The 27,919-nt window shown below is 37.1% G+C and overlaps 1 protein-coding gene across 1 annotated transcript in view; it reads right to left on the bottom strand.

The window, feature by feature from the left end:
• Nucleotides 1-22,500, bottom strand: part of ATP13A5 (ATPase 13A5) — a 107,659-nt gene extending 85,159 nt beyond the window's left edge. The window contains exons 1-7 of the mRNA XM_032406261.1: nt 22,386-22,500; nt 15,612-15,697; nt 12,753-12,926; nt 11,921-12,067; nt 11,627-11,697; nt 11,442-11,522; nt 5,787-5,856 (exon numbers count right to left, since the gene is read on the bottom strand). Of these exons, the coding sequence (XP_032262152.1) occupies nt 5,787-5,856; nt 11,442-11,522; nt 11,627-11,697; nt 11,921-12,067; nt 12,753-12,926; nt 15,612-15,697; nt 22,386-22,500 (744 nt within the window). The remainder of the gene's footprint in view (nt 1-5,786; nt 5,857-11,441; nt 11,523-11,626; nt 11,698-11,920; nt 12,068-12,752; nt 12,927-15,611; nt 15,698-22,385) is intronic.
• Nucleotides 22,501-27,919: the final 5,419 nt, after the last annotated feature.

Raw genomic sequence — 27,919 nt, 5'->3', positions numbered from 1 at the left:
AAAACAGGAAAGACTCAGAGACTGTGACTTCTGCCACAGATTTACAAATGGATACAGATATAACCAAGATGTCAGAAATGGACTTCAAGGTAACAGTTATGAAGACAATAGCTAGAATGAAGAAATCGATCAATGGCAACATAGAGTCTCTAAGGGCAGTAATGAAAGCTGAACTGGCAGAACTTAAAAATGCTATCAATGAGATCCAATCTAATCTAGATAATTTAACAGCTAGGGTAAACGAGGCAGGAAAACAAATTAGTGATATAGAAGACAAACTGATAGAAAAGAAGGAACAGGAGGAGGCCTGGAAAAAACAGCTTAAAATCCATGAAAACAGAATTAGAGAAATAAGTGATGCCATGAAATGTTCCAATGTCAGAATTATTGGGGTCCCTGAGGGGGTGGAGAGAGAGAGAGGACTAGAAGATATATTTGAGCAAATCATAGCTGAGAACTTCCCTAATCTGGGGAATGAAACAAACATTCGTGTCCTAGAGGCAGAGAGGACCCCTCCCAAGGTCAAGGAGAAGAGACCAAAGCCCCAGCATGTAATAGTAAATCTCACAAATCTTAGAACCAAGGAAACCATCTTAAGGGAAGTTAAGGGGAAGAGATTTCTTATGTACAGAGGGAGGAACATCAGAATAACATCAGATCTATCCACAGAGACCTGGCAAGCCAGAAAGGGCTGACAAGACATATTCAGGGTACTAAATGAGAAGAACATGTAGCCAAGAATACTTTATCCGGCAAGGCTATCCTTTAGAATGGTTGGAGAGATACAGAGCTTCCAAGACCAGCAGAAACTGAAAGAATATGTGACCACCAAGCCGGCCCTGCAAGAAATATTAAGGGGGGTTCTATAAAAGGAGAAAGACCCCAAGAGTGATATAAAACAGAAATTTACAGAGACAATCTATAGAAACAAGAACTTCACAGGCAACATGATGAAAACAAATTCATACTTTCAATAATCACTCTCAAAGTGAATGGCCTAAATGCTCCCATAAAACGGCACACGTTTGCAGATTGGATAAAAAGACAGGACCCATCCATATACTGCCTACAAGAGACTCATTTTGAACCTAAAGATACATCCAGACTGAAAGTGAAGGGATGGAGAACCATCTTTCACGCCAATGGACCTCAAAAGAAAGCTGGGGTAGCAATTCTCATACCAGACATATTAGATTTTAGCTAAAGACTGTAGTTAGAGACACAGAAGGACACTGTATGATTCTTAAAGGGTCTATCCAACAAGAAGATCTAACAATAGTAAATATCTATGCCCCCAACATGGGAGCAGCCAACTACATAAGCCAACTGTTAACCAAAATAAAGAGACATAGTGATAATAATACGTTAATTGTAGGAGACTTCAACATTCCACTCTCAGCAATAGACAGATCATCTAAGCAGAAAATTAACAAAGAAACAAGAGCTTTGAATGACACACTGGACCAGATGGACCTCATAGATATATATAGAACATCCCACCCTAAAACAACAGAATACTCATTCTTCTTGAGTGCATATGGAACTTTCTCCAGAATAGACCACATACTGGGTCACAAATCAGGTCTCAACCTATACCAAAAGACTGAGATTATTCCCTGCATATTCTCAGACCATAATGCTTTAAAACTGGAACTCAATCACAAGAAAAAATTGGAAGAAATTCAAACACTTAGAAGCTAAAGACCACTCTGCTTAAGAATGTTTGGGTCAACCAGGAAATCAAAGAAGAACTTAAACAATTCATGGAAACCAATGAGAACGAAAACACATCTGTCCAAAATCTATGGGATACTGCAAAGGCGGCCCTAAGGGGGAAATACTTAGCCATCCAAGCCTCACTCAAAAAAATAGAAAAATCCCGAATTTACCAACTAACTTTACACCTTAAAGAACTGGAGAAAAAGCAACAGATGATGCCTAAGCCACACATTAGAAGAGAAATAATTAAGATTAGAGCAGAGATCAATGAATTAGAAACCAGAAATACAGTAGAGCAGATCAACGAAACTAGAAGCTGGTTCTTTGAAAGAATTAATAAAATCGATAAACTACTGGCCACACTTATCCAAAAGAAAAGAGAAAGGACCCAAAATAATAAAATTATAAATGAAAGGGGAGAGATCATGACTAACACCAAGGAAATAGAAACAATTATTAGAAATTATTATCAACAACTATATGCCAATAAATTAAGCAGTCTGGAAGAAATGGATGCCTTCCTGGAAACCTATAAACTACCAAGACTGAAACAGGAAGAAACTGACAACCTGAATAGACCAATAACCAGTAACGAGATTGAAGCAGTGATCAAAAAGCTCCCAAAAAACAAGAGTCCAGGGCCTGATGGATTCCCTGGGGAATTCTACCAAACATTCAGAGAAGAAATAATACCTATTCTCCTGAAGCTGTTTCAAAAAATAAATGAGTCTGGAAGCTTTCCTTCTGTGTCTATTTTTGACTCAGGTCATGATCCCAGAGTCCTGGGATGGAGTCCCTTCTTGAGCTCCCTGCTCAGCAAGGAGTCTGCTTCTCCCTCTCCCTCTGCCCTCCCCCCTACTCATGTTCTCTCGCTCACTCTCTCTCGAATAAATGAATAAAATCTTTAAAAACAAAAAGAAGAAAAATATTTTATCAATAACAAAGTCTAACAACTTATCTTTTTAAACAATATTTACCCATAACGGAGGAGAACCATGATTTAGTCTCTTTTTAAAACAAACTTCAACTTTGACCATTTTTATTGCATTCCTCATGTGATCACATGCTGCAGATGGAGTCAAGGTGTGTGAGGAAAATGCAAGACTGCACTTGTATCCAGGTCATTTAAAAAAAAACAGAGTCTCCATGTCACAGGTCTTAGCAAGATGCTTTGAGAGTCAGTCAAGTCAGCACAGGCCTGCCCTTGAACAGGGAGGGATCATTGTACCCAAAGTTGTGGTGAAAACCATGGGTGGAATGTATCCCCAGCCCAAAGCTGGCCATCCATGCACATAGTTTTTGGTCTCTTTATAAAACCTTTAACTTTTTTTAATCCCTCAATTGTCCCCATTTTGGTCCTGCTGACCCCACTATTAATAATGATAGCAGAGAGAGCAAACCTGAGGAGCTAGAGTCATATATGTATACACATAGTGTAAATTAAAGAGCCCATCTGAGCAAAGCAAGGATTATTTTCTAGATGAAGTGCTCTTTATGATGATTATGAATTAGATGAGATATTATCTAAAGCCAGTGCCACTCTTTTTTACCTCTACTTTCTATAATTCTCTAACATGTTAAATAAACTTCTCCTTTAGTCCCCCAAATGAACTGACATCCCATTAATAAGTTAATAGGTTGTATCTTACGAGTTCCTGAAACCCTCGGATATATTTTGTACATTAACAAAGCTTTTGTTCCTTAATGTTTCTTATTATTTCCATTGCAACATGCTTTCCTTACAAATTATAGCTCTTCCGTCTGCTTGGTATAAAATGCTCTAATTGTAGATTATGCACTAATGATAATATGATTTTGAGTTTACATAAACTCAGTAGAAAATTGGTTAAATACTTCTTGTATAAGAAACAACACCATCATATTAATTTAGTTCCCTTATTCAATGTTCTTTTGAAACCAAATACGAAATACTTTTATCTGCTTTTTTCCTACTAAAGGCCTAGTAAGTAGGCGGAGAAAATACTACCACTCCTTTCAATATAGACCAAATTGACACCTGGGGGAATCTTTGGCAGTTTAAAAATGAATAAGAAGTTTAAAAAGCAGCCTGCTTTTTGATAGTGGAGGAGACTGTGCATATGTGGAGGCATGGGGTAGATGGGAAAATCTCAGTACCTTCCAATCAACTTTTCTGTGAACCTTAGATTGCTCTAAAAAAAGTCTAACAAAACATTATTTTGAAAAACATGACCATGCTAAACAAAATGTCCATCATTGTGAATTAGAAATAGATTAGAAATATGCAGCATGGAGAGGAGGCTGGCATGATCAACCCACTGGGTTCCACACAAGTACTGGAGAGTGATGGCTAGGAGCTCAGTTCTACGGGGAATAAGACCAACAGTGCCCCACAGTTGGCAGGGGACCAAACCAGACTTGCCTCCTGCTCCAGAACAGAAGCCAAGAAAAGTCACAACCTAGCAGAGGGTGGAGTGGGAAACAACAGAGTTCATGGTGCAACTGTGAACTTGGCCAAACCCCAACTAGCTCAGGGCCTATGTCTACTAGATCCTAGGAAACAGAGCCCCAAACCCCAGGAGAGGTCCTGGTTCTGAACTGGAAGCTATGGGGACCACTAAGAGGCAGGCAAACTCAGAGCCACCTAGGAGGGCGAGTGAACACAGAGAGAAAGAGAGAAATGGAAGCAGGAGAAGTCCCACTTAAGGGGAGCTCACCACCACCACCACTAATAATAATAACTTCAAGGAGTCCAAAGAAAATATTCCAAATAAATAAATAAATAAACCCACTAACAAAGAAAAAAGTCATTCTCAAGAAAATTGACATAATAGAGTAACATGAGAAAGACCAAACTAATACATTGAAAATAGTCAAAAAGATCATAGAGGTAATTGTGTAAGACTGTTGAATCACAGACCTGTACCTCTGAAACAAATAATACATTATATGTTAAAAAAAAAAAAAAAGAAGAAGAAGAAGATAGTAGGAAGGGAAAAATGAAGGGGGGGACATTGGAGCGGGAGACGAACCATGAGAGACGATGGACTCAGAAACAAACTGAGCATTCTAGAGGGGAGGAGGGTGGGGGATGGGTTAGCCTGGTGATGGATATTAAAGAGGGCACATATTGAATGGAGCACTGGGTGTTATACGCAAACAATGAATCATGGAACACTACAACAAAAAATAATTATGTAATATATGGTGATTAACATAACATAATAAAAAAATAGTTAAAAAAAGTAATGATGTAATGTATGGCGATTGACATAACATAACATAATAAAATAAAATAAAAAGTTCAGACTATCTGAGAAAAAAAAAAGTAATAACATTACCCCCAGCACCACCACCATTACAACCACCATCAAAAACTTAAGAAAACAAAACAAATGGAAAAACATGAAACAGGAATCTGTCTCTCACACTGGGATTGGATTTTTTTAAGTGGATTTTACTTTAAAACAAGTGATTGTTGAAAAGGACCAGCTAGAAATCCTGGAATAGGGGTCCCTGGGTGGCTCCATTGGTTAAGTGTCTGACTCTTGATTTTGGCTCAGGTAATTACCTCAGGGTCATGAGATTGAGCCCCACAATGGGCTCCATGCTCAGTGGGGAGTCTGCTTGGGATTCTCTCTCTCCCTCTGCCCCTCCTCCCACTTGCGTTTTCTCTCTCTCTCTCTCTCTCTCTCATGTAAATAAATAAATAAATAAATAAATAAATAAATAAATAAATCTTTTAAAAATTCTGGAATAAAAATATATATATTTATTGACCACTACATCAAAAACTAATGATGTACTATATGCTGGCTAATTGAACATAATAATAAAAAATATAAAGAAAGAAATATATGTCTACAAAAAAGAAATATCAAAAAAAAAAAAAAGAAAAGAAAGCCTCTATGGACAGGAAAAGCATAGACTAAAGACAATAGGGAATAACAAAAGGAAGTTATATGAAACACAAATTTTGTTCAGATCAAATTATCTATATGTTGCCTAAAATTCCCCTGAGTACCAGGAAGTAAAAAGTAAAGGACCAAAAAAACGTTTTTCAAAAATAGATGAAAACTGTTAGTTACCTGTTTAACAAGCAGCTTCCATATGGGCTGGACTTCTACCTCAATGGCATTGGGCCCGCACACTAATCTTCTGTAGGAGAATGATCACTTATTAGTACCACAACTAAAACTTCATTGGTAAGTGAGTATAAGCCAAACTAAGCAAAAGTCACTGCTCTACCCTCTAGGCACTTTGTGCCTTTAATCGAAAATTAACATACACATCATAAAATATTAACATATTTTTAAAATAAAAGTGCATGATGGGCAAAGTTGTTTTTCTAGTTAAAAAATATCTTAAGTACAATGTAACTCAAGAATCAAAATGAAGTTAGTAAGGCATTTTGAGTTATTTTTTAAATAATTCAATTATATTTTAAGAACAGCTAAAAACACAGATGTGAGGATGTTCCTAGAATTCTCAGACATTCTAGATTGCTCTTAATGGTAGAGATCAAGTCCATCTTACCTTGGTCTCTTCAGCACTTAGGACAGGCCTTTAGTATATGAAAATAAATACATGAAAGAATGAGCCAATGAACTGGAAGAGGATATATGTTCTTCACACTAACCCTTTATAAATTCACACTATGTACGTTCTAAAAAGAAGCTCTTGTGTTTGTGTAGCATTTTACAATTTACAGAGTTCTCACAAAAGATTTTCTCATCTGATTGTCACAGTGGTCCAAAGGAAAGGGACAATACCTCCATTTTGCCAAAGGGGAAAAACTATTCATTTGGGTGTTTTGCCAAAAGTATGCGTATCTATTATTAATTGTGACAATACAACTTTTAAGCAGAGGTGACTGCCAGAAACTGCATTTAGCCTTTTATATGTATTATCCCCTGTAATCACCATACCCCTATGAGATTTCATATTATCCTCTTTATTATAAAGAACACTGAAGTTCAGATAAAGTTAGCAATTCTCCCAGAGTCTCAGAGCTGGAAAGAAGCAGATCCAGGATTCACACCCTGGTCTCCATGCCTCCACTTCACACTCTGTGAGCATCAATGGTGCAATTTGCATGATGGGTTCTTGATCTAAGGTGTGACATAGCTGGGCCCAAGTTTGTCTGACTTCCAAGCCATGCCTTTCCAAGTACAATTATTGCTTGCACGGGTCCAAGAGGACTCAAACTAGGGTCTTCTGACTCCATGTGTGAAAACACTGAGGTGCAGAGATGCTGGAAGACAGAAAGGTCAAACAGCATGTACTATTGGGTTTGGAATGTCATGTGTCCCCAAACTTCACACTGGGAAGAGACCATAACTCAAGCCACTTTGGTGCTCGGGATCCTTTCTGGAATCTGTGGAAATAACCTGTTGTTGTCGAAGTGTCAGAACTTCTCAAAATCCCAAACTTGGTCTTCTCTCTTTTTTTCTCTCTCTGCTTGGAATGCCCTTCCCACATTCTTCAATTTATAAAGGCCCACTCAGCCTTTGAGAGTCAAATCTGATGATACAGCCTAATGGTGGAGAAATTTGAGATCTAACAGACCTGGATGTGAATCCAGCTAAGCCTTTGCTGCTCCCTAGATCTGGAAGGGGATTTCCCCACGTCTTTGCATAGCCACTCTCTCATTTCATTCAGGTCTCTGTTCAAATAGCACTTCCTTATTGGAGTTTTCCTTAACAATTCTATTGAAAACAGCCACCCTGATACTCAAATCAGATTCTCTTTATCTCCTTACCATATCTCATTTTTCTCTATAGTGTGTTGATAATCTGAAATTGCACCTTATTTTTTTTATTTTTTTATTTTTTTAGATTTTTTATTTATTTATTTGAAAGAGAGAGAATGAGAGAGAGAGAGAGAGCACATGAGAGGGGGGGAGGGTCAGAGGGAGAAGCAGACTCCCTGCTGAGCAGGGAGTCCAATGCGGGACTCGATCCCGGAACTCCAGGATCATGACCTGAGCCGAAAGCAGTTGCTTAACGAACTGAGCCACCCAGGCGCCCCGCACCTTATTTTTTACATGTTAGTAACCATGCAACAAGAGACTGTATCATTCCCTATAACATAGGCTTCTAGAGGACACTGATATATCTTGAATGCCAAACAGGGCCTAATACATATAGATAATAATTCTTGCACTCAAGAATTATTTGTTGAATGAATGAGGGGTGAGCCTCGGTTCCCTTACCTGTAAAATGGGTTTGATAATACATTCCTGATAAAATTGCTATCAGTAACATATAATATAAACACGTAAAGCATTTAGCACAAGTGCCAAGGGCATGACAAGCTCTCAATAAATGCCAGTTATCTTTCAAGTCTTCCTTAGTCCCACAGGCACAATTAAGTGTATTTTTCTCTCCTCCAATATGCCTCCTTTTCTTAGTGATAGCAGGCACCTCTTTGAATTATAGCATATAGTTATATATCTTTCTCCTCAAATTTCCCAGATCCTCTTTAGTGGCAGGGATGGAGCTTTTCAACTGTTTTTCTAGCATCGAGAGGCACTTTGTATGACAGAGAATGTTCTCTGAATATTGGAATTAATTAATGAGGACATTTGTGAGCCATGTCTAGAATTCTCTCTCCCCTAACAAGGCTGAAAACCCAGTTTATAGAACTACAGAAGCACACAGTTGTGGAAAGTCAGTTTAGAAAGAAACAAGGCAAGTCCCCAATGTTCTTCATCTTTTTCTGTCTGGTGAGATGGTTTCTGGTGTTACTATCAAAAGGTGAGGAGCTTAGCTCCCGTGAGGACTGAAACCCAACGGATTAATAGGAGCCTATAGATTAACCTCTTTAGGGCTTGTCTGAGCCACGTTTGGATCACAGCCTGGCATGCCCCTTGCTACTTGATATTTTCCATTATTTCTTGCCAAAAGGTATTGTGTATTTAGGGATCATGTACTCATCTCAATCTGAGCACAAGCCAAGCAGGATTTTCAGGGACATTGACCAATGGCTGAGCAACCAGAAGGAATGGAAGGCTTGAAGCTGGGTCACGTGAGGAAATTTCCAAGGAACAGAGGAGATTACACATCCTTACTTTGGAAATCTGACAAGACGGCAAGGAAAGGGGGCCCTAGAATTATTCCAGGTGGCCTTATAGAACTAAATAGGCTGAATAAAATTATGTAGACTTGCCTAACATTCAGAACTATCCATTAGGGGGATAATTTCTTTGGAGGCAGAAGGTCCCTCTCCAAAAGAGATTGAAATATTTCTTAACAGGGAAGCTGTGGAGGGCATTTCTGGGTTGGCTCTGAACTGCACTTGAAGGATCACTGAGCTTTCCTGCAACCATTCCACCATAGTAAATCTGTTGGGATGTATTTATTTCTGAATAACCAAACATGAATGAATAGGAATACTTTCTTTTGGGATGGTATATGTCCTTTTTCAATTTGATTATTTGTTCATTCATTCATTTATTAATATATTCACCAAATAATTATGGAGAATATGTTGTGTGCTAGGCACTTTAAGCTCCAGATGGTGAAGCCTAGAGTGGGGGGTCCTCAAGGAGGTAGGAGGACCATGTCAGAATCACTGGTGAGCTTTTTCAAACCACACATGACCACTCTGATTCCATTCTGATAAGTCACCAATGGAGTCCTTGGCAGGGAGGGAGACCTGAAGTTTTCTAAATAATTAATGTTAATCCAGGGGGTTCTGACATGACCTACTTCTGTGAACTTTGGAATTTTTAAGGAGCAGGCTTATAGAATTAGAAAAAGTTCCCAGGCATCCAGTTCATGAGTGAATGAAGATAGGAGCAAGGGATCTCCTAGAACAATTTTCTTCCTGAGGCCCCCTGAAAATTTCTCTTCAGGATAATGTTAATCTCTCTTGATGTCCTGATTTGCCTTTTTGCCACTAAAAAATGACAGTTACATAAATGTGTGCATTTTCCGTCTTTGCCTGGCTGCTAGGAAGCCTAAAAAGAATGTTTTATTTAGACTTTGTGGCTTTTCATTATCACAGAGTTTTGTGATCCTCCTTCTTTTATTTCTCATGTTGCATCCTTGCTTTTCATGAAGGCAAGCTCATATCCATTTAGGAAATTAATCTGATATCATGCAACCAACCAATCAATCAATTGCATTTAATTTTTTTTAAAAATCCCTAGTCTTACACTAAAAAATTAAGGGTGGAAATAGTTCACATTCTACTTACTCCCTTTACTGTCCAACTAAAAAAGCCCATAAATAAAATCTGCCTATATATTTATGAGGAGATTATCTCCTCTATTCTTCATATTTGGGAAACTATACTCTTTGTCTTGCTTATTAGATTGTCAAGTTCTTTATTGCGTGGACCAGATTTAAATTTAATTATGTATGATGTTTATTAAAGCTTGGCCCTTGATAAATAAGGACAAACATGAGATAGCTACACTGATGGACAATCTTTCCTGTGGAAATAGTGTCCTAGGCAAAGGCAAAGTATATCTGCAATAATCAACTAAATTTCCTAAATAGATCAATTCTTTGCACTCCTGGTGCTTAATGCAATTAAACCAGTATGTTTTAATGACTTTGAAAACATTATGTGTTTCAGTTTATTAAGTATTGCATTTGAAATCTTATATAACGATACTCTTTTTAAGGCATTTTGCAAATATTGTCAAAGTCTAGATGACTTTTTCATTTTCAACATGTTCAGGCAGGATGAAAACTTTAAAAACAATAGGGGTGCTTGCTAAAAGTGCAGTTTCTGCTCTCACTACTACCCTTAGCTCCTACCTACTAGATCAGAATATGGGGGTGGAGGCCCAGAACCTGTATTTTAGGTACCAGATTGCTTTTTAGCTTGAGAATTTGTGTTTCTGACAGACTGGAAAAGGGCAGGCAGGAAATGTCCTTAAAATGGGCAAGAAATGAAGGTGATTATTAAGATTCCAGGGAAGGCTTGCAATGGTTTACTTTCAGACTCACCAGGATTCACCATTTCAAATTACAGATGGGAAGCCAGAACTCAAAATCTCTGTGGGTTAATGAGGAGCATAAGCATTTCTATGCTACTATTACACTATTATGTCCTAATCTATGTGCATTTATAGATCTCATTCTCACAATTGTACCACTATTCTTTGTCTCTCTTTCCCAATAGTCAGTGAATGTCTCTGGGGCAATGACTAAGCTTTATTTATCCTTAGATCCTTAGTTCCTTGCAGAGTGCCTGGCGTAGTAGAGGTATTCACTCAATAGGTTAACAAATACATTCTTATATTCATTCATTCCATAAATATATATCGAACTTCTACCATGAATCAGGCACTGTTCCAGGTGCTTGAACACAATGGTGAATGACACAACTACCTGAGCAAACAAAATCCTCATCTCTAGGCTGTTTCTTTATAAGAAAATGCAATCATAATATTGTCTTTCTGTCTCTCAGAGGATTTGGAGGATGATGAAGCAGATGTCTATGAAATGACTCAAAATTTTTTGAGGAAAGAACAAAAAAAGACAACACAGAGGAGACTATTCCACAGTCCTGAGGGAAAAAAATTCAAATATCATTTGATTGGCTTTTCTTTTTAATAAGTTTGCCTAAAATAAGAACAACTTAAAATATGTCTTTGTTGCTGATAAATAAACTGGGATTATATGAAGCTGATGAAACATTATGCCAACAGTTCACTGATCATAAGTCATTTGATATCTCAATTTCTACTGGCAGAGTTTATTCTCAGGGAGTGTCACAAACCCTACCTGACCTCTTGTTCTTCACTGGTCAGGCCCAGTCCAAACGTGTGGTGGATGTCATGGCAGGAGTTGCTATCTTCCAGTAGCCTAAGATGTGGTCAGGACAAGAAGCATGCTTTAGTTCATGGCATTCAACAAATCAGTGTTCTTCCCTTATACCCTGATGAATGCTGAGAAAAAGCCAAACTTACCCAACTTTCTGAAACCTCTTCTCCAAGTAGTCCCAAATGTACCTGATTTTTTGCACTTGGATACATCGCAGCTGCAATTACAAATGTGATAGAACAAGTGTCATTCACAAAGTAAAGCCCATAGGGGGAAGTGAGGGCTATTTGTCACAAGTCCCCACACCACACTCACTTTCCTTGATACCTTGTTGTAATTCCCAGTCCAGCACTGTGACATTCAGAACTTCCATCCAATAAACATTTGCATTATTCTTTTTTAAAAAAACATGCCATAACATTACACTCAAAATTACTTACTTTTAATTCTGGCTTCAATACGGCTTGGTTAATGACAGAGTGGCGGTCAGCCACCAGGGGTTCTTCTGGGTTCTTGCTTATAGGAAACTTCAGTGTGGATAAGTAAAGGCATATAACCTTCTTCCTCATATATCTTTGAAATTCATCCTAGAGAAGACAATCCAGCCCATGAAATTCTCAAATGTTGTTTATTTAATAAGGCAATCAAATAAATACCTACCTAAACCAGTGGTTCCCAAAGTTTTGGCTATAGACAGGAGCATCAGCATTATCTTGGAACTTGCTAGAAAAGCAAATTCTCAACCCCACCACAAGCCTACTGAATCAGAAATTCTGGGACAAGGTCAGCAGTCTGTGTTTTAAGGACCCTCCATGTAACTGATTTGCATTAAAATTTGAGAACCACTGTGCTAGATAATAAAAAGAAAGACACACTTTACAGGAAAGTTTTATATCCAGAAAATATTTTCCAGCTATCTTAAAAATGACATTTAGGTGTTTAAAATGTCTACTTTCCCCTCAAAATATGTATTCTTAAAAAACTGAACTATCCTTCCTGTGTTATGTCTTTAAGAGTTATAACACTGACAGCCCCTGCTTGTGTAATGGCTAAAGGCATTGAGAATTAGCTTGACATGGTAGAAACTTCCCTAGGGTGACATGGAGGACAATGTCCTTCCTTCCTGAGTCAAAATAAGAGATGGCAAGTAGGTTCAGGGATAGTTTTGCCATCTCCTATTTGGGGACAAGAAACTTGAGTAAAGAAAGATCTATTCTGGAATGCCAGCCAGTCAATTGTTGTGCCACCAATGCAATGCTGAAGGGCACTCACCGTTGTTTTTAGCAAAACAGTGTCTGCTTCTTGCAAGGGGCATGGAATGCAGTTGGCCCACACCCTCCACTGGGGTTTCCAATAGAACACCAGCTGAAGAAACCCGCAGGTCAGCATGGATGTTATAAGGCAGAGGGCTCTGCGTAGATTCTGGGTCCGGTAACCAAACACCTCCTGGCATGTAAATAAAACATGACTCTATTTTTCTTTTTCACATAAACACATCACTTTGTTCCAAGAAACACAAGCGTTAGATGCAGCGATACTAGTTGGGAGGGAAATCTGGTTTCAGCTAGTTGAATCAGACTGATTGCTTACAGCTGTCAGCTGATACCATTAAAAAAGGACTCATTTTGCTATACTGGCATATGGAACTAAAACATGAGACAGGAGGAGCAAGGAACAGGCAGACTTACTTCGTTCTAAATACCGTCAAGAGTCACCCCATGTTTTGGACCAGATTTACTTTTTTCAGGGATAGAGTTTTTAAAAAATTATTAATGTAAATTTACTGGAGGACGATGATACAAAGGGTAGGATGATATAAATCAAGAGATTGTCTGTGGACATGAAAGACTTTTAAAAGACCACTCATAGGAATTTACCCTGACAGTAACATGCTGAAATATTTCTACTTTTAGTAGTAAGGTAGTTGATATTATCCCGAATAGAGCGAATACTTTGAGACGTGGTTTTAGGGGGAGACACATAGCCAAACACATAGCCAAAAACAATAGATTCCTTTATTTCAAGCCAATTTCTAGTTTCCATCTTCCACAATGAAGTTTAACAGCATTTGTTTTCAAATTTCAAAAACTAGACTTTTAGTGTACTTGGAAGACCCAGAGGGATGCTGATTATGAATGACATTACTACTATACTATTATTTTAGGTTCTGCTGTTATTTTTATGTGTTTTTTTCCCTAAGATTCTGAACTCCTGTGTCCAGATCACAGAAATGTAATGCCGAGAAAAAAGGTTTTTGCTGAGTTTCTATAGCATTTTTAATAACAGAATCTCCTGAATTTTATACCAGTTTAGATCCTGTTATAATGAATCTCTTGGTTTAATATTTTGGAAAAGTTTTCATCTTCGATATGGTCATTTTCATTAATTTTTTCTAGTAAAGAAATCTGTGGTAGATTAAGATTTTAATAACAGTTGTTGAAAGTAATCCTTAAACATAATTGTAAGGTCACAGGTAGCAAAGATGTAAGTTTGAGTCACTGCTCTACTAGTTATCACCTATGTGACCTTAGGTAAATCATATCACCTCTAGGGAATCCCAATTTATTCCTTTACAAAACAATTAGAAATACATGCCTTACAGGGTACTTGTGCTCAAATGAGATAATGTATCTTTAAGTAGTCTGCAAAGTAATTACAATTTTAAGAGTTCCTTTCCAGTGCTCCTCAGTATTAACGGCGTGGGGAAAAATGTTCATTAAGTTTACTGATGCAGCCACTCTATTTTGAGATTATTCATGATGAGGTTTAAATGTAACTTAAAAATGTGTTCACTCTACTTCTAAGCATATTTTCAGTTGGGTCTCCTTTCTGTCTTCCTACCTACCTTCTGATTCTATAAACCTGTTTTAGTTTTATTTGTGAATGATAGTTTTATTAGACTCCAATAAACTGTATATGCCAGTTCACATATTATGTCATAAATATGCATCATTTTACTAAGTTATTCATGGGAGCTTATTGCCAAAGTGTTCAAAATTGAAGTAGAATGGTTTGGAATTTTAGGCCAGCTTGTAGCTGAAAAAGCACATCTCAAATACCTTTCCCTTTTTTTTTGTTAACTTACATACAATGATGGCACTGGTAATCATAATTCTGATACCCCTTCAGTTCTTTTCTATACAACATTTTTTATTTGAAAAAAGGAACTGACAATGCCAGCAAGACAGCAATAAAATCACTACAGCTACATACTGCTAATAATCTTATAAATTGGAATAATTCTTTAGAGAAAGCAAGGTGACAAATTATATCAAGATTTATAAAGATGTTTCTACCCCTTGAATCAGTAATGCCACACTTGGAAATACACCCTAAGGAAATAATACACAAAGTAGAAAGTAATGTGTGTAATGATGTTCAGTGCAGTATTATGTGTAATAGCAAAGTTACTGGAAGAACCAAATGATAGCTAACAGTTCAGCAAGATGTGAAATATCAAAACAATGGCCAAGGTGGCACCATTAAAAAGAAAATGTATGAAGTCAATGCAGAAATATGGACCATTCTATGATATAATGTTAATTGAAGAAAAAGACAAAGAATAGATAGAATAGATGGGAAAAAATAGTAACTTTAACCCAACGATATCAGTAATTACATTACATATAAATGACATTACTACTGTGATTGAAAACAAAGATTGTCAGACTAGGTAGTAAAAAACCCACTATATGTTGTTTACAAGAGATACCTTTAAATACAAAGAAGCAAATAGATTAAAAGGAGAAAGATAGGGAAATAAACAATGCAAAGACTAACAGAGGAGAACTAGTATAGCTGTGTTAATATCAGACAAAATAGACTTTATTTTATTCTTTTTAAGATTTTATTTATTTATTTGACAGAGAGAGAGAACACAAGCAGGGGGGGCAGCAGACAGAGGGAGAGGGAGAAGCAGGCTCCCCAATGAGCAGGGAGCCCTACACTCCATTGTAGGACCCCGGGATCATGACCTGAGCTGAAGGCAGACGCTTAACCAATTGAGCCACCCAGAGGCTCCCAAAATAGACTTTAAAAAATAAATATTCTGAAAAAAATAAGCATACTTCATAATCTAAAAATATCAAATCAACAGGAAGAAATAACAATTTTAGATTTAAGGGCACTTACACATAGTTTCAAAATTTGTAAAGCAAAATAGAACTTAAAGTCACTGTCATCATAGATTTTAACACTCTTTTCACTAACTGATAAGACTAGTAGACAAAAAAAAATTTTTTTTCAGTGAGAATACAGGACATTTGAACAAACCCATTAACTAAATTGACCTAATTGACAAAGAAAATTATAGCCCCAAACTGCATAATTCAAATTCTTTTCAAGTCCACGTAAACTATTTACGTAAATTTACCACATTCTGGAACATAAAATATTATGACATTGTAATTAAACTAGAAATTAACAGCAGAATAACTTAAAAATTCCCAAATGTTTGGTAATTAAATAGCATTTTTCTAAGCAATACATGTGAATCAAATGAGAAATTACAATGGGCATTAAGAAATATTTTGAACTGAATAAAAATGAAAATTGACAAATCAAAACTTGTGGGATGCACTTAAGACAATGATTAGAGGGAAATCTATAGTTTTAGATGTTTATGTAAGAAAAGAAAAAATGTTTGAAATCAATAAAATAAGCTTCCAACTCAAGAAGCTATAGAAAGAGCAGCAAATTAAACCTTAGAAAGTGTAAGGAAGGAGATAATAAAGAAAAGCAGAAATGAATAAAATAGAAATCAGGCATACAATAAAGAAAATCAATAATGTTGAATTTGTACTTTAAAAGTTTAATAAAATTGATAAACTTAAATAAAGTTGAATATTTTACTGCTATTAAAGAAAATTAATGTGTAACTAAAAGCTTTTCTACAAAAAAATATTCAAACCCAGATGGCTTGTGAATCCTTTCAAATATTTAAGGTAGAAGTGATATCAATTTTGCACAAACTCTTCCATAAGTAGAGGAGGTGGGAATGTTCCCAACTTGTTTCATGAAGTCAGCATACTCAGACACCAAAATGTGATAGGTTTGTTAAAAGAAAGGAAATTTACAGGTTAAGATTTGTAAGAAGCATAGATGAAGTAACCCTGAAATATATTATCTAACTAAAGCAGTGATATATATTAAAAGTGGGTTACCAAATGGGGTTTGTTCTAGCATTGCAAGGGTTTGAAAATCAATCAATGTATTTTGGTGTGTTAACATTCAGGAGGAAAGTCATAACATCATCTCAATTGGTACAGAGAAATACTTTGATAAAATTCAACACTAATACATGATAAGGGAAAGAAAGAAAGAAAGAAAGAAAGAAAGAAAGAAAGAAAGAAAGAAAGAAAGAAAGAAAGAAAGAAAGAAAAGAAAATAAAGAAGCCTCTCAGCATACTAGGAATAGACAAGAACATCCTTTGGCTAACATCATGCTTAATAATGAAATACTGATTACTTCCCCCATGAAGTTACAGGTAAAATAAGCTTATCAATAATTACCACTAATATTTAATATAGTACTGAAAGTTTTAACAAGTGCAATAAGACAAGAAAAAGTAACAATACTTATAACAATTGGAGCATAAGAAGTAACAATACTGTATTAATACTTAAAAGTTGCTAGGAGAGTAGATCTTAAATGTTCTCCTCACAAAGAATAAATGGTAATTACGTGAAGTGATGGAAGTATTAGCTAACACTTTGGTGGTAAACATTTCACACTATTTAAGTGTACCAAATCGACATGTTGTACAACTTAAATTTATACAAGGTTGTATGTCAATTATATCTCAATAAAGCTGAGAAAAAAACGTAGAACTCTCGGTATGAATAGATAATATAATTATGCACATTAAGAAATCTGAAAGAATGTACAAATTATTAGAGTTAATAAGTGAATTTGTTGGGGCCTGGGTGGCTCAGTCGGTTAAGCATCCAACTCTTGATTTTGGCTCAGGTCATAATCTGCAGGTCGGGGGATTGGCCCCACCTCAAGTTCAGTGCTCAGCTTGGAGTCTGCTGGAGATTCTCTCTCCCTCTCCCTCTGTCCCTCCCCCTGCTCATGCTCTCTCTCTCTAAAATAAATACATAAATAAAATCTTTAAAAAAATAAGTGAATTTATCAATGGGTCAATATAGAAAACCAATTTTATTTGTAATAATTTGAAAATGAAGATATCTGTAATATTATCAAGCAAAAAAAAAAATCAATATCCTTATAATAGTTCTAACCAAGTTAAACCTCTAAACTGAAAACTCACTTTATTGCTGAAAGCAAAGATCTAAATAAAGGGAGATATATATTAAGTTTGGGGATTAGCCAGGAGCAATCCCATTTATAATCACAGCAGACATTTTTTATGGTAATTGATGAGCTGATTCCAAAATTGGTATGGAAGTACAAAGGACCTAAAGTAATCAAGACAATTTTCAAAAAGAACAATTGTGGAGGATTTACACTACCAGAAGTAAAAACTTACTATAAATTCCTAGTAATTATAAACAAACAAACAAAAGAAGGCGGGGTGGAGGGAGACCAAGAAGAAAGAAAAAAGAAAGAAAAGAAAAACAAAGTAGCGAATCCAGAAAGAGACTCAAACATATGTAATCACTTCATTTACAAAAAAAGGAACCACGGCAATTCAGTGGGGGAAAGGATGGTTTGCTCATTAAGTAGTTGCTGGATCAAAATGAATAGTACTAGAAAAATGAGTCCCCCCCCCCCAGTTTACTCCATACACAAAAATTCATTAATAGTAGCACATATGCTTAAATGTGACAACTAAAACATAGATCATCTGAAAGAAAACATAGAAAACATATTTCATGAACTTTAAGTACACAATATTTCTTAAACAGGAAACAAAAGAAGACAAAAAATGTATGTGATTTTATTAAAATTAAAAGCTTCTGTTTATCAAAAGCCTCTGAAGAAAATATTAGCTATATATGTATATCTGTACCTATATATAAAAAAATCATATTTGGAAAATACAAAAACTACTACAAATCAATTAAAAGAAATATATACAGAGTAAAAAATGAGCAGAAGACTGAAATAGGCATTTTACAAAAGAAGATTTCTCGTATAGCATTCAAGAAGATGCTCAGTATCATGTCATTAAGGAAATGCAAAATAAAATTACAATGACATATCACAGCCTAGAATAACCAAGACAATCCTAAAAAAGAACAAAGTTGAAAGACTTACACAATCAGATTTGAGGACTCACTCTAAAATGACACAATGATAAAATGACACAATGATATAGCCATAGAATAGCTAAAATTAAAAAGACTGAATATACCAAGTATTGGTAAAAATGTGGAGCAATGTTACTCTCATACATTGTTATTGGGAGTGTAAATTGGTACAAACGTTTTGAAAAACTGTGTTGGTCAAGATACAAATATTCTATGAGCTAGTAACTCCATTCTTAGATTTTTACACAGAGAATTGCATATGTTCACAAAAAGATTTGCACAAGGATATTCATATCAGCTTTATTCATAAGAGCCCCAAACTGGAAACAATCTAAAGGTACATCAACAGGAGAAAAATAAATAAATTTTGTGTTTTCCTACAATGGAATACTACAAAACAATTTTAAAAATGAACTTCTAATGCAAACAACAGCATGTATGAATTTCAAAGACATTATACTGAATCAATGAAGTATGATAAATCAATACACAACACTATTCGTAGGAAGTTCCAAAATGAGCAAAAATAATTGGTGATAGATGTCATTGAACTGTGCACTTAAGATCAGTGTGCCTTATCGACACCACTGTATGTATATATGCCAATAAAAAGTAAAGGTGGGGGGCACCTGGGTGGCTCAGTCGGTTAAGGGTCTGACTTTGGCTCAGGTCATGATCCCAGAGTCCTGGGATCAAGCCCCGCTTTGGGCTCCCTGTTCAGCAGGGAGTCTGCTTCTCCCTCTGCCCCTCCCCCCTGCTCATGCTCTCTCTCTCTCTCTCTCTCAAATAAATAAAATCTTAAAAAAAAAAAGTAAAGGGGGTTGTTTATTAGACACTATTCCAAATACGTGGGAGTTACTTTAATTACTTTAATGGAGTTAGATTCAGAAAGAGAAAATGACAGCAAAATTTGAGAAGTGAAAAGAGAGAAGAGCAAGAGAAGGAATTTCTGTGGGAAATGGAAGAAAGGTTTGATGACCTAGGAAGACTATAGTTGCCTCCCAGTGTGGATGATTGGGAAGCGCTGGTTTCCACTGAGCAGAGATTAAATCACATCCCTAATAATCAAGAAAAGGGAAGAGGTTTCTGTGAAAGATCCTGCTTATGGTTGGGGATAGCTCAATCAAAATGTCAGCAGATTTTTTCCCCATCTGTTAAAAAATAAGTAAGTAGTTAGATATAAAAGAGCTTATAAATATCAGAATAACTTTCAGAAATATGTAGCTCCTTGAGTAAAGATGAATAGAAACAATATTTTTGCTTCCTTGATAAATTGGCCTCATAAACCTTAGTAAATTTCCTTTTTGTCATTTCTCAGTTTTCCCAAAGGTTATATGCTAGACATGGGAATTGAGGTTTTGGTTAAAAGAATCATTTGTTAATCTGGCATTTTTTTTACAAATACTCTTGGTCAGCTTGCCCATGTTTGTGTAATTTGAGTTTAACACAGTGTATGTTTCCATTTTGATCAATTAATCTCAAGTATAATCTGAGCGTTCTAAATGATGACTCTTCTGATGCAGTAAGAGTCACTCAGAGTTTTCCAAAGTATTAAATACCCATGGTAAAATCCACTAAGATGTGCAGGGTAGAAAAGGGAGCCAGCAGCAATATGGGTGCTGTAAAAGGAAGATAAGTGGAATCCAGAGGTCTTGTGGATCTAAAGACACTGGGAACACAGAGAGGGAGGATCAGACTCTCAAACCCACTACACATGGTTCCTTGCAGTCAAGTGGGTTTTGCCACTTCCTAGCTATGTGATCTCAGGATTTAACTTCTCTAAATCTCAGTTTCCATCTCTGTACTTAGGAGACAATAGCACACCTGGAAGCATAGTTGTGAAGATTAAATAGAGGAGTAAGGTGTTGAACACAAAGGAAGCTTTCAATGTTAGCAGGTGGCTTGGTAATAGCTTCAGCCAAAGGTGGTGGAGAGTTTTCAGTTTTGAGCCGCAATATACTGAAACAAGGTTGGTAATGGAAACATGGATCTGTGTTCCATGGGGCGAGGAACCCAGATCTGACACCTATTAGTTAGTCGAGTTGAATAGTACAGGGGTTGCGCCATCTTAACATAGACTTGAATTGTACTCTCTCCAAGCAGTCCTCTCACTTTTCTGTTTCCCACTAAAATTCTGTATTCCTGATACCAGGAGAGGTACCATATCTTTAAAGGTCTTTTCCTAGGCCCAAAGTCCAGAGGAAGTAGCCTGGATTAGGAGGAACAATAAAATATGCACATGCCTTTCAACAGAGGTTGTTGCTAAAGGTCACAAATTAGAGCCCTATCCAGGTCTATCAGCAGAGCCTCTTTTATTTATACCCCACCCCATTGCCTTCCAGAAGCTCTCACTTCTGTTCTCTGCTACGTCACTTACTAGTTAATGTGATTTGGGTAAATGATTTAAATTCACTAAATTTTAGATTCCTCATGCGAAAAATGCAGCTGGTTGTAAAATGCAACAGAAGTAGTCTGGTGTAGCAGTTAAGAGCTGGGGATATGGCTTGAGAAAATCAGTTCAAATTATTCCTCTACCGCTAACCAGATGTAAGACATTGGGCAACCTACTTTATTTCTTCTGATGACCCAATTTCCTCTTCCATAAATGAAAATGATAACAATACCTTCCAGGGTTGTTGTGAGAAACTAATGAGTTAATAAAGAAGAAGAAGAATGTAGCAGGAGGGGAAGAATGAAGGGGGGGAAATTGGAGGGGTAGACGAACCATGAGAGACGATGGACTCTGAAAAACAAACTGAGGGTTCTAGAGGGGAGGGGGTTGGGAGGATGGGTTAGCCTGGTGATGGGTATTGAGGAGGGCACGTTCTGCATGGAGCACTGGGTGTTATGCACAAACAATGAATCATGGAACACTATATCTAAAACTAATGATGTAATGTATGGGGATTAACATAACAATAAAAAAAAATTAAAAAAAAAAAAAAAGAAACTAATGAGTTAATACATGCAAAGCATTTAGCACAGTTCCTGAAACATTTTGAGTATGCAGTATACATTAACAATTAATATTAGCTTGAATAATATACAGTTCAACAAAATTTCAGTAGATTAAAAGTGGCTAGTCCCACTGGAGTCACTGTGAAACAATTCTACCACAGGCAATATTCAGAACTAAATGCTATTTGGGAAAACCATAACTTGTATTTCGAAAAGTGATTGATCCAATGGCTTAAATGGAATTTTTGCTTTTCACAACAGAGCACCAACTGTCAAAATTAAAGTCAAACACAGGCCAAAAAGAAAACTGCTCATCTTTGTAATACATGAAACTGGGAGAAGGGCTTTAAGATAAATACTAAATTGATTCAAAGGTTAATTAGCTTAGTAACTATATATATGAGCATGCATACACACACACACACACACACACACACACACACAGGCCCCAGTACAAACATCTTCCTTGCACAAGAAGAAAACCGTGTAATAGGAGATCCTCCCTCCCAGCGTGATGTAACTTTGTATCTGTTACTTAACTGAGCCTCATTTTCTCAGTGTAAAGTATCTGACTGGCTAACTCATAGGGATTAAATGAGAACATACATACATGGAGTAATAGTATATAAAGGGCACTTTTAAGATTATTTTCCTTTTTTTAATAGGTAGCTCTTATAGTTCCATCAGAGATGGAACTAAGATTGGCCAAATTCCTTAGGAAAGGAGAGTTACAGGGTGCAGCTTCAGCTAAACATTGTTTCTTCCCAAAATTCTCTTTAGGAGGGATCTTCTTAGTCGTGTGGAACCATCCATAGGCTCTCTGCCTGTCTTTGTTCCGGAATTTCATTGCATCTAGAGCACTAGCTTTTGTGCATGACTTGTCTTGTGAACAGGTGCTTTATCATTTTTGTAAATCATTTTATTCTTATACTCACCTTTCATGCATTCATCTAAGTATTTGTTGCATACCCACCATGCACAGGCACAGTAGTATGGGTCTTTTTGGGTTACAGTCCATAACACATCCAGTTACTTGAACCAACATTCCCACAGCACAAAGTTGTAAAGTACCTACTCAACCAACACATGACATAAATAACTCTCAGTACTATAATTACCTTCTGTGAATGGCAATGCCAGCTTTTTGCTGTAAAGTGTTAGGCTTTTCCATGGGTGGGTGTTCCGATAGCCTTAGAGTAAGTTAGCTTTTTCTGGGTAGGCATCAAATGTTTAGTCCCTTGAATCATGGCCAAGGAGATAATATCTCTGAGTCCTTTGATGGGGCAAGAATTCATCATGTTTGCCTTCTTTTTTTCCAAACAACAATCACATCACCAAGTTTCTACTAATTATTAAATAATATAATAATTATTATAATTATTGATAATATTGATAAATTATTATTTGTAGATCAAAAAACTGAGTCTTAAAGATGTTCAAAATAATTATTGAAATAGTTCAACATCTTAAATTTTCCCTTATGCTTTTCTTCTGGAATAAGAAAGGCCCTTTCCTCTTTAGCAGTGTGAATCAAAACCCAGTACCGATGAGATGAGTATATTATCACACTCAGCTACACGCATTTCCATAAAGTCAACTACTCTAACAAAAGTGCTAATATGTGGTCTCCCTGTAAGTAAAAGTGTAGTTAAGGACCTTCTTTTGATGTGGCTAGGGGTGAAAGAGCAGTAAGTGTGGGTCAAAAGGTAATGAGATGCATGGGCTAATCAGCCGGGACAATTTCTAGAGCCAGAATTTGCCTTAGACCAAGGACATGGGACAACAGGGCATGTTCTGTTAAAGTTTATTCCTGGAATAAGAGCATTACCAAACAAGAGCAGTGTCTCAGAGATTATTTGGTTCAAATTCCTTCCTGAAAAAAATGGCTATAGACCATCTTTCGCCAATGAACATCTAGTAGTGGCTTAAGACAGGCTACTCACTAACTTACAGGGCTATGCTTTCTCCTGTTGGACAGCTGTGGTGCATTAATTTTCTATTGCTGCATAACAAACTTAGTGGCTTAAAACAACAGAAATTTATTATCTCACAGTTTCTGTGGGTTAGGAGTCTCATTAGCTGGGTCATTTGCTCAGTGTCTCAAAAAACTGAGATCAAGGTGTCATCTAGGCTGTGTTCCTTCTGGAAATCAAGGGCCTCTTTCAAGATCTCATGTTTATTGGCAGGATTCAGTTGTTTGTAGCTCTGAGATAGAGATGCCCATTCTTCTGCTGGTTGTCAGCCAGAAGTTGCTCCCAGTTCTCAGTTCTTAGAGACAGTCAGAGTTCCTACCACACTGAGCCTTCCATCATCAAAGAGGCAATGGAGAAACTCCCTTGGATCAAGCCCCTCTCACACTCTAAATCTCTCTAACTTCAGAAAGGACACAATATCTTTTCTGGCCCACCTGATTAGGTGAGGCCCACCCAGACAATCTCCCTTTTGATGAACTCAGCTGAGTCCAAGTTAATTACATCTGTAAAATCCATTTTGCCACATAGCATAACATAATCACAGGAATTATAGCTTATCGTATTTATGGGTTCCACTACACTCAACTGAAGGGAATTACACAAGGACAGGGTCAATGGAGAGTTGTCATGTTAAATTCTGTCACCACAGAAGGTTAGGAAGTTCTCCCATAATGAAAATAAATCAGGCTGGGCTCTACCAACTTCTACTCTGTTCTCCACATCAACCTCTAACTATTGGAAGACAAGTGCCTTGACTGCTCTTTGGGGAACTATTCCCAATGTCTTTTAAATGATTCTTATTTGTGATATCCAGATATCCCTCTAAATACACTATACTTCTTGTATGAATCTTAGAATTAAATATAACTCCCTAGAGGTTTCCTAAATAGTACAGATTATAACAGGACTATTACTTCTTCTATTATGCAGAACAGACTTCTATTGAGACATCCAAGGACTAATATTTTATAGCAATATCATCCTAGCAACTAAAATTCAGCCATAACCAAGAATTTTATTGCTTTCTCATGCATAGCTACTAAGCCCAAGTCATTGATATCCCCACCTTCTGTCACCTAGATTGTTATCTCTTTCTCATAGTGAGGTGTCAGTTGCAGATTAGATAAGCTTGCCTTCATCCAAGCTGTTAATATAAATGTGACAAAAGACAAGAAAGAGCCAATAGGGCACAATTTTTATTTTCTTATTTAATCCTTTGAGTAGGGTTTGTGTGTGTGTGTGTCTTTTAATGGAAGATGAAGAGTACATGACATTGTTTAAAATAATTTAGACATTCCAAGTTCCTGATTTTTCTTACTAACTCTTCACACACTGTTTTTGTAATTGTAGACCTCAAATGGTTATCACTCCCCCAGTTTAATCAGAGAAAGGGGAAATATTCCCAACCTCAATTTCACCTACTATACACAGTTCTGCATTTTTCAAATTGCACACCATAGGTCCTGACTCCTTGGATGTAAATGAACTCTTTATATTTTCATAGCACTTCCCATACTTCATACATGGCCCTTGAAAACCTTTTAAGTCAGGAGGGATAAGTGATGTTGTTCTTGGGCAACTAGCAAGGTCCAAAAGTTGTCCACAGCACATGGTTAGCAGTGGGTCTTTGACTAAAGCCCATATCTGCTGTCTTAGAGTCCAGGAGTCCTCCACTGTTTCCCAGGAAAAAGTTACCATGAGGTGAAGTGCTTTCCTGTCAAATGTGTCCTCCACACCAAGTAGCCATTTTGCCCTCTGGAGCTGCTTCCAGTTGTAATATTGACACTTTAATTTGGTAGGTGTTTGTACAGAGGGGGGGCACCAACCGAATGGTTGGGCTTTGCAACTCATGTGAACACAGCGTCTCTTATGTCTCAGGGACAGAATCAAGATCATCTTTAGAAAGTAAATGCAGCAAGAATGGCCAAGGAGGATACTGAAATAAATGCTAACATTGCGCACAGTGTGCCTCCAGACATGCCTGGCTGAGGAGAGATATCTCTGTGATTAAGAGAATTAAAATACTAGGCTATAAACTTTAAAAATACGCACATAGGGAAAAATAAAGAGCTACCAAAGATTTTCATGAACACTCATCTACACATTGAAATAAACATCAGAACCGGCACAGAATTGTTGAGCAATGAACACAGATAAGGAGGTTTTAGTTCTTTAAATCCCTTCAGTCTGAAGATTGTAAGCACTCTACCATTGTCAAGATCAGCATGGTATAATAATAGAAGCCACTGATGTGAATGCATTTGTAATTGAAATGTCCTAGTGGCCACATTAAAGAAGCAGGTGAAATCAATTTTCATAATATAGTTCGTTTAATCCAACATATCCGAATGTTGTCATTTCAATGCGTAACCAATATAAAAATACTAATGAGATATTTCACTCTTTTTTTTCTTTTACTATCTTCAAAATCTGGTATGTATTTTATACATATAGCACATTTCAGTTTGGTCCAGCTACTTTACTAGAGCTCAAAAACCACATGTAGCCCATGGCTACCTTCTTGGATGGTGCAGGTATAAATGAAATCACTTATTTTCCTTAAGTTAACAAAGAAGGGTATGTGGAGAGAGGGTGGGTGTGGATTTCCCACAGATCTCATGCGGAACTGGGAGGCCAAGCAGGTAACTGACACCCTTCTGCTATGTGAACCATATCCCTTGGGCCCTTTCCCCCTCCGGTGTGCTCTCTCTGTCCCAGCCCCCATGCTCCTCTCTCTTTCTCATTGTCTAGCTGTAGACACAATTGCAGTGTAAACATCATGGAGTGTGAAGGGGGAAGAAGTGGGCTGGATTTCCCGCCTATCCCTTGTAGACGGAAGACCTTAGGCAAGTTACTTAACCTCCTTGGTCTCACATTTCTTTTCTATGAAATAGGATTAATTCCTTCATCACTGAGTTCCGAGGATCAAATAAAATAACAAATGTAAACTTGTCAGTCTCAAACAGACACTGTAGTTGTCAAGGTTTTAATGATTTTCTCTTTTTTTTTAAGATTTTATTATTTATTTATTTGAAAGAAAGAGAGTGCACGAGAGAGAGCATGAACGGGGGTGGGGGGAGGGCAGAGGGAGAGAGAGAAGCAGACTCCCCACTGAGGAGGGAACCAGATGTGGTGCTCTATCCGAGGATTCTGGGATCATGATCTGAGCCGAAGACAGATGCTTAATTGACTGAGCCACCCAGGCACCCCAATGATTGTTTTCAAGATGTATAGATGTTTAGTAGAAAAGGTAACAAGGGAAAAAAGAAAAATTTTTTAAAAACATGTGCTAAATTCCAGGCCACACTGCTCTTTTTTCAGTACTTGGTACTTAAAACCTCTCCATGCTGCCAGCATAACTTCAGCCCAAAGCACACTGAGCTTAAGTTATACAGATATACCAAAAACATAAGAATTAAAAAAAAAAGTTTCTGTTTTTGCCTGAGTTTACCCAATTACATGACCCAGATGATAAAGGGGAGACACCTCAATGAGCACCATGTGGGGTACACGCTGAATACAAAATGTCCAAGAAGGAAGGTTCATTTGGTCTGATGCATATGAGGGTGGCAAGAACTCCATCATCTAGAAAACACAATTTTCTCAGCCCCTGAAATTTCCCCAACTATAAAATCATGCCCTTAGATCTCAGGGAGCTTTACCATACTTAAACCTCTGCAGATGCTAAAGCCAGCCCCAATATAGTAGCACCTGCCCACAGCCTCAGGTACTTTGAGAAGACTGTAATCACAAAAAAGAAAGACTCACCAATTCATTCTCCTCTCCTTGGTTGAGCAAAGCCCGGTGGTCCTTACTTTTCTCCTCCATCTAAACCAGACTTCTTAGTGGTTTCTCTCCAGGATAATTCTTTGGGGAAAGTCAAAACCAGTTGGGGCTTATGTGAACTCAGAACAGTCACTACTTGTCACTGCTGTTCTTAGGTGCTTTTAGAATCTCTTAGAACATATCTCACCTATTAGGTTAACAAAGAAAAGAGAGGAAATACTCTCCTCAGCCACAGGATTGGTCTATTAATCTATCTTCTTGTGTTTCTTTTTTTTTTTTTTCTCCCTCCCTGGTGTTTATTTGTTGAGTTAGATGTGAACGCCTCTAGACTTAAGTTGTTGAACCAGAAAGACAAATAATTTCCTGTGCTGTCCATAAATGTCTCAGCTAATGAATAAGAATGGCCACTTTAATAAAAACCCAAGACAACAGTACCTCGGTGAATCAGTCGGTTAAGCGACCAACTCTTGATTTTGGCTCAGGTCATGATCTCAGGGTCATGAGATT

Source organism: Phoca vitulina, unplaced genomic scaffold, assembly GCF_004348235.1.
Source record: "Phoca vitulina isolate PV1807 unplaced genomic scaffold, GSC_HSeal_1.0 scaffold8, whole genome shotgun sequence".
Lineage (NCBI taxonomy): Eukaryota > Metazoa > Chordata > Mammalia > Carnivora > Phocidae > Phoca > Phoca vitulina.
This window is presented reverse-complemented; position numbering and strand designations above follow the sequence as displayed.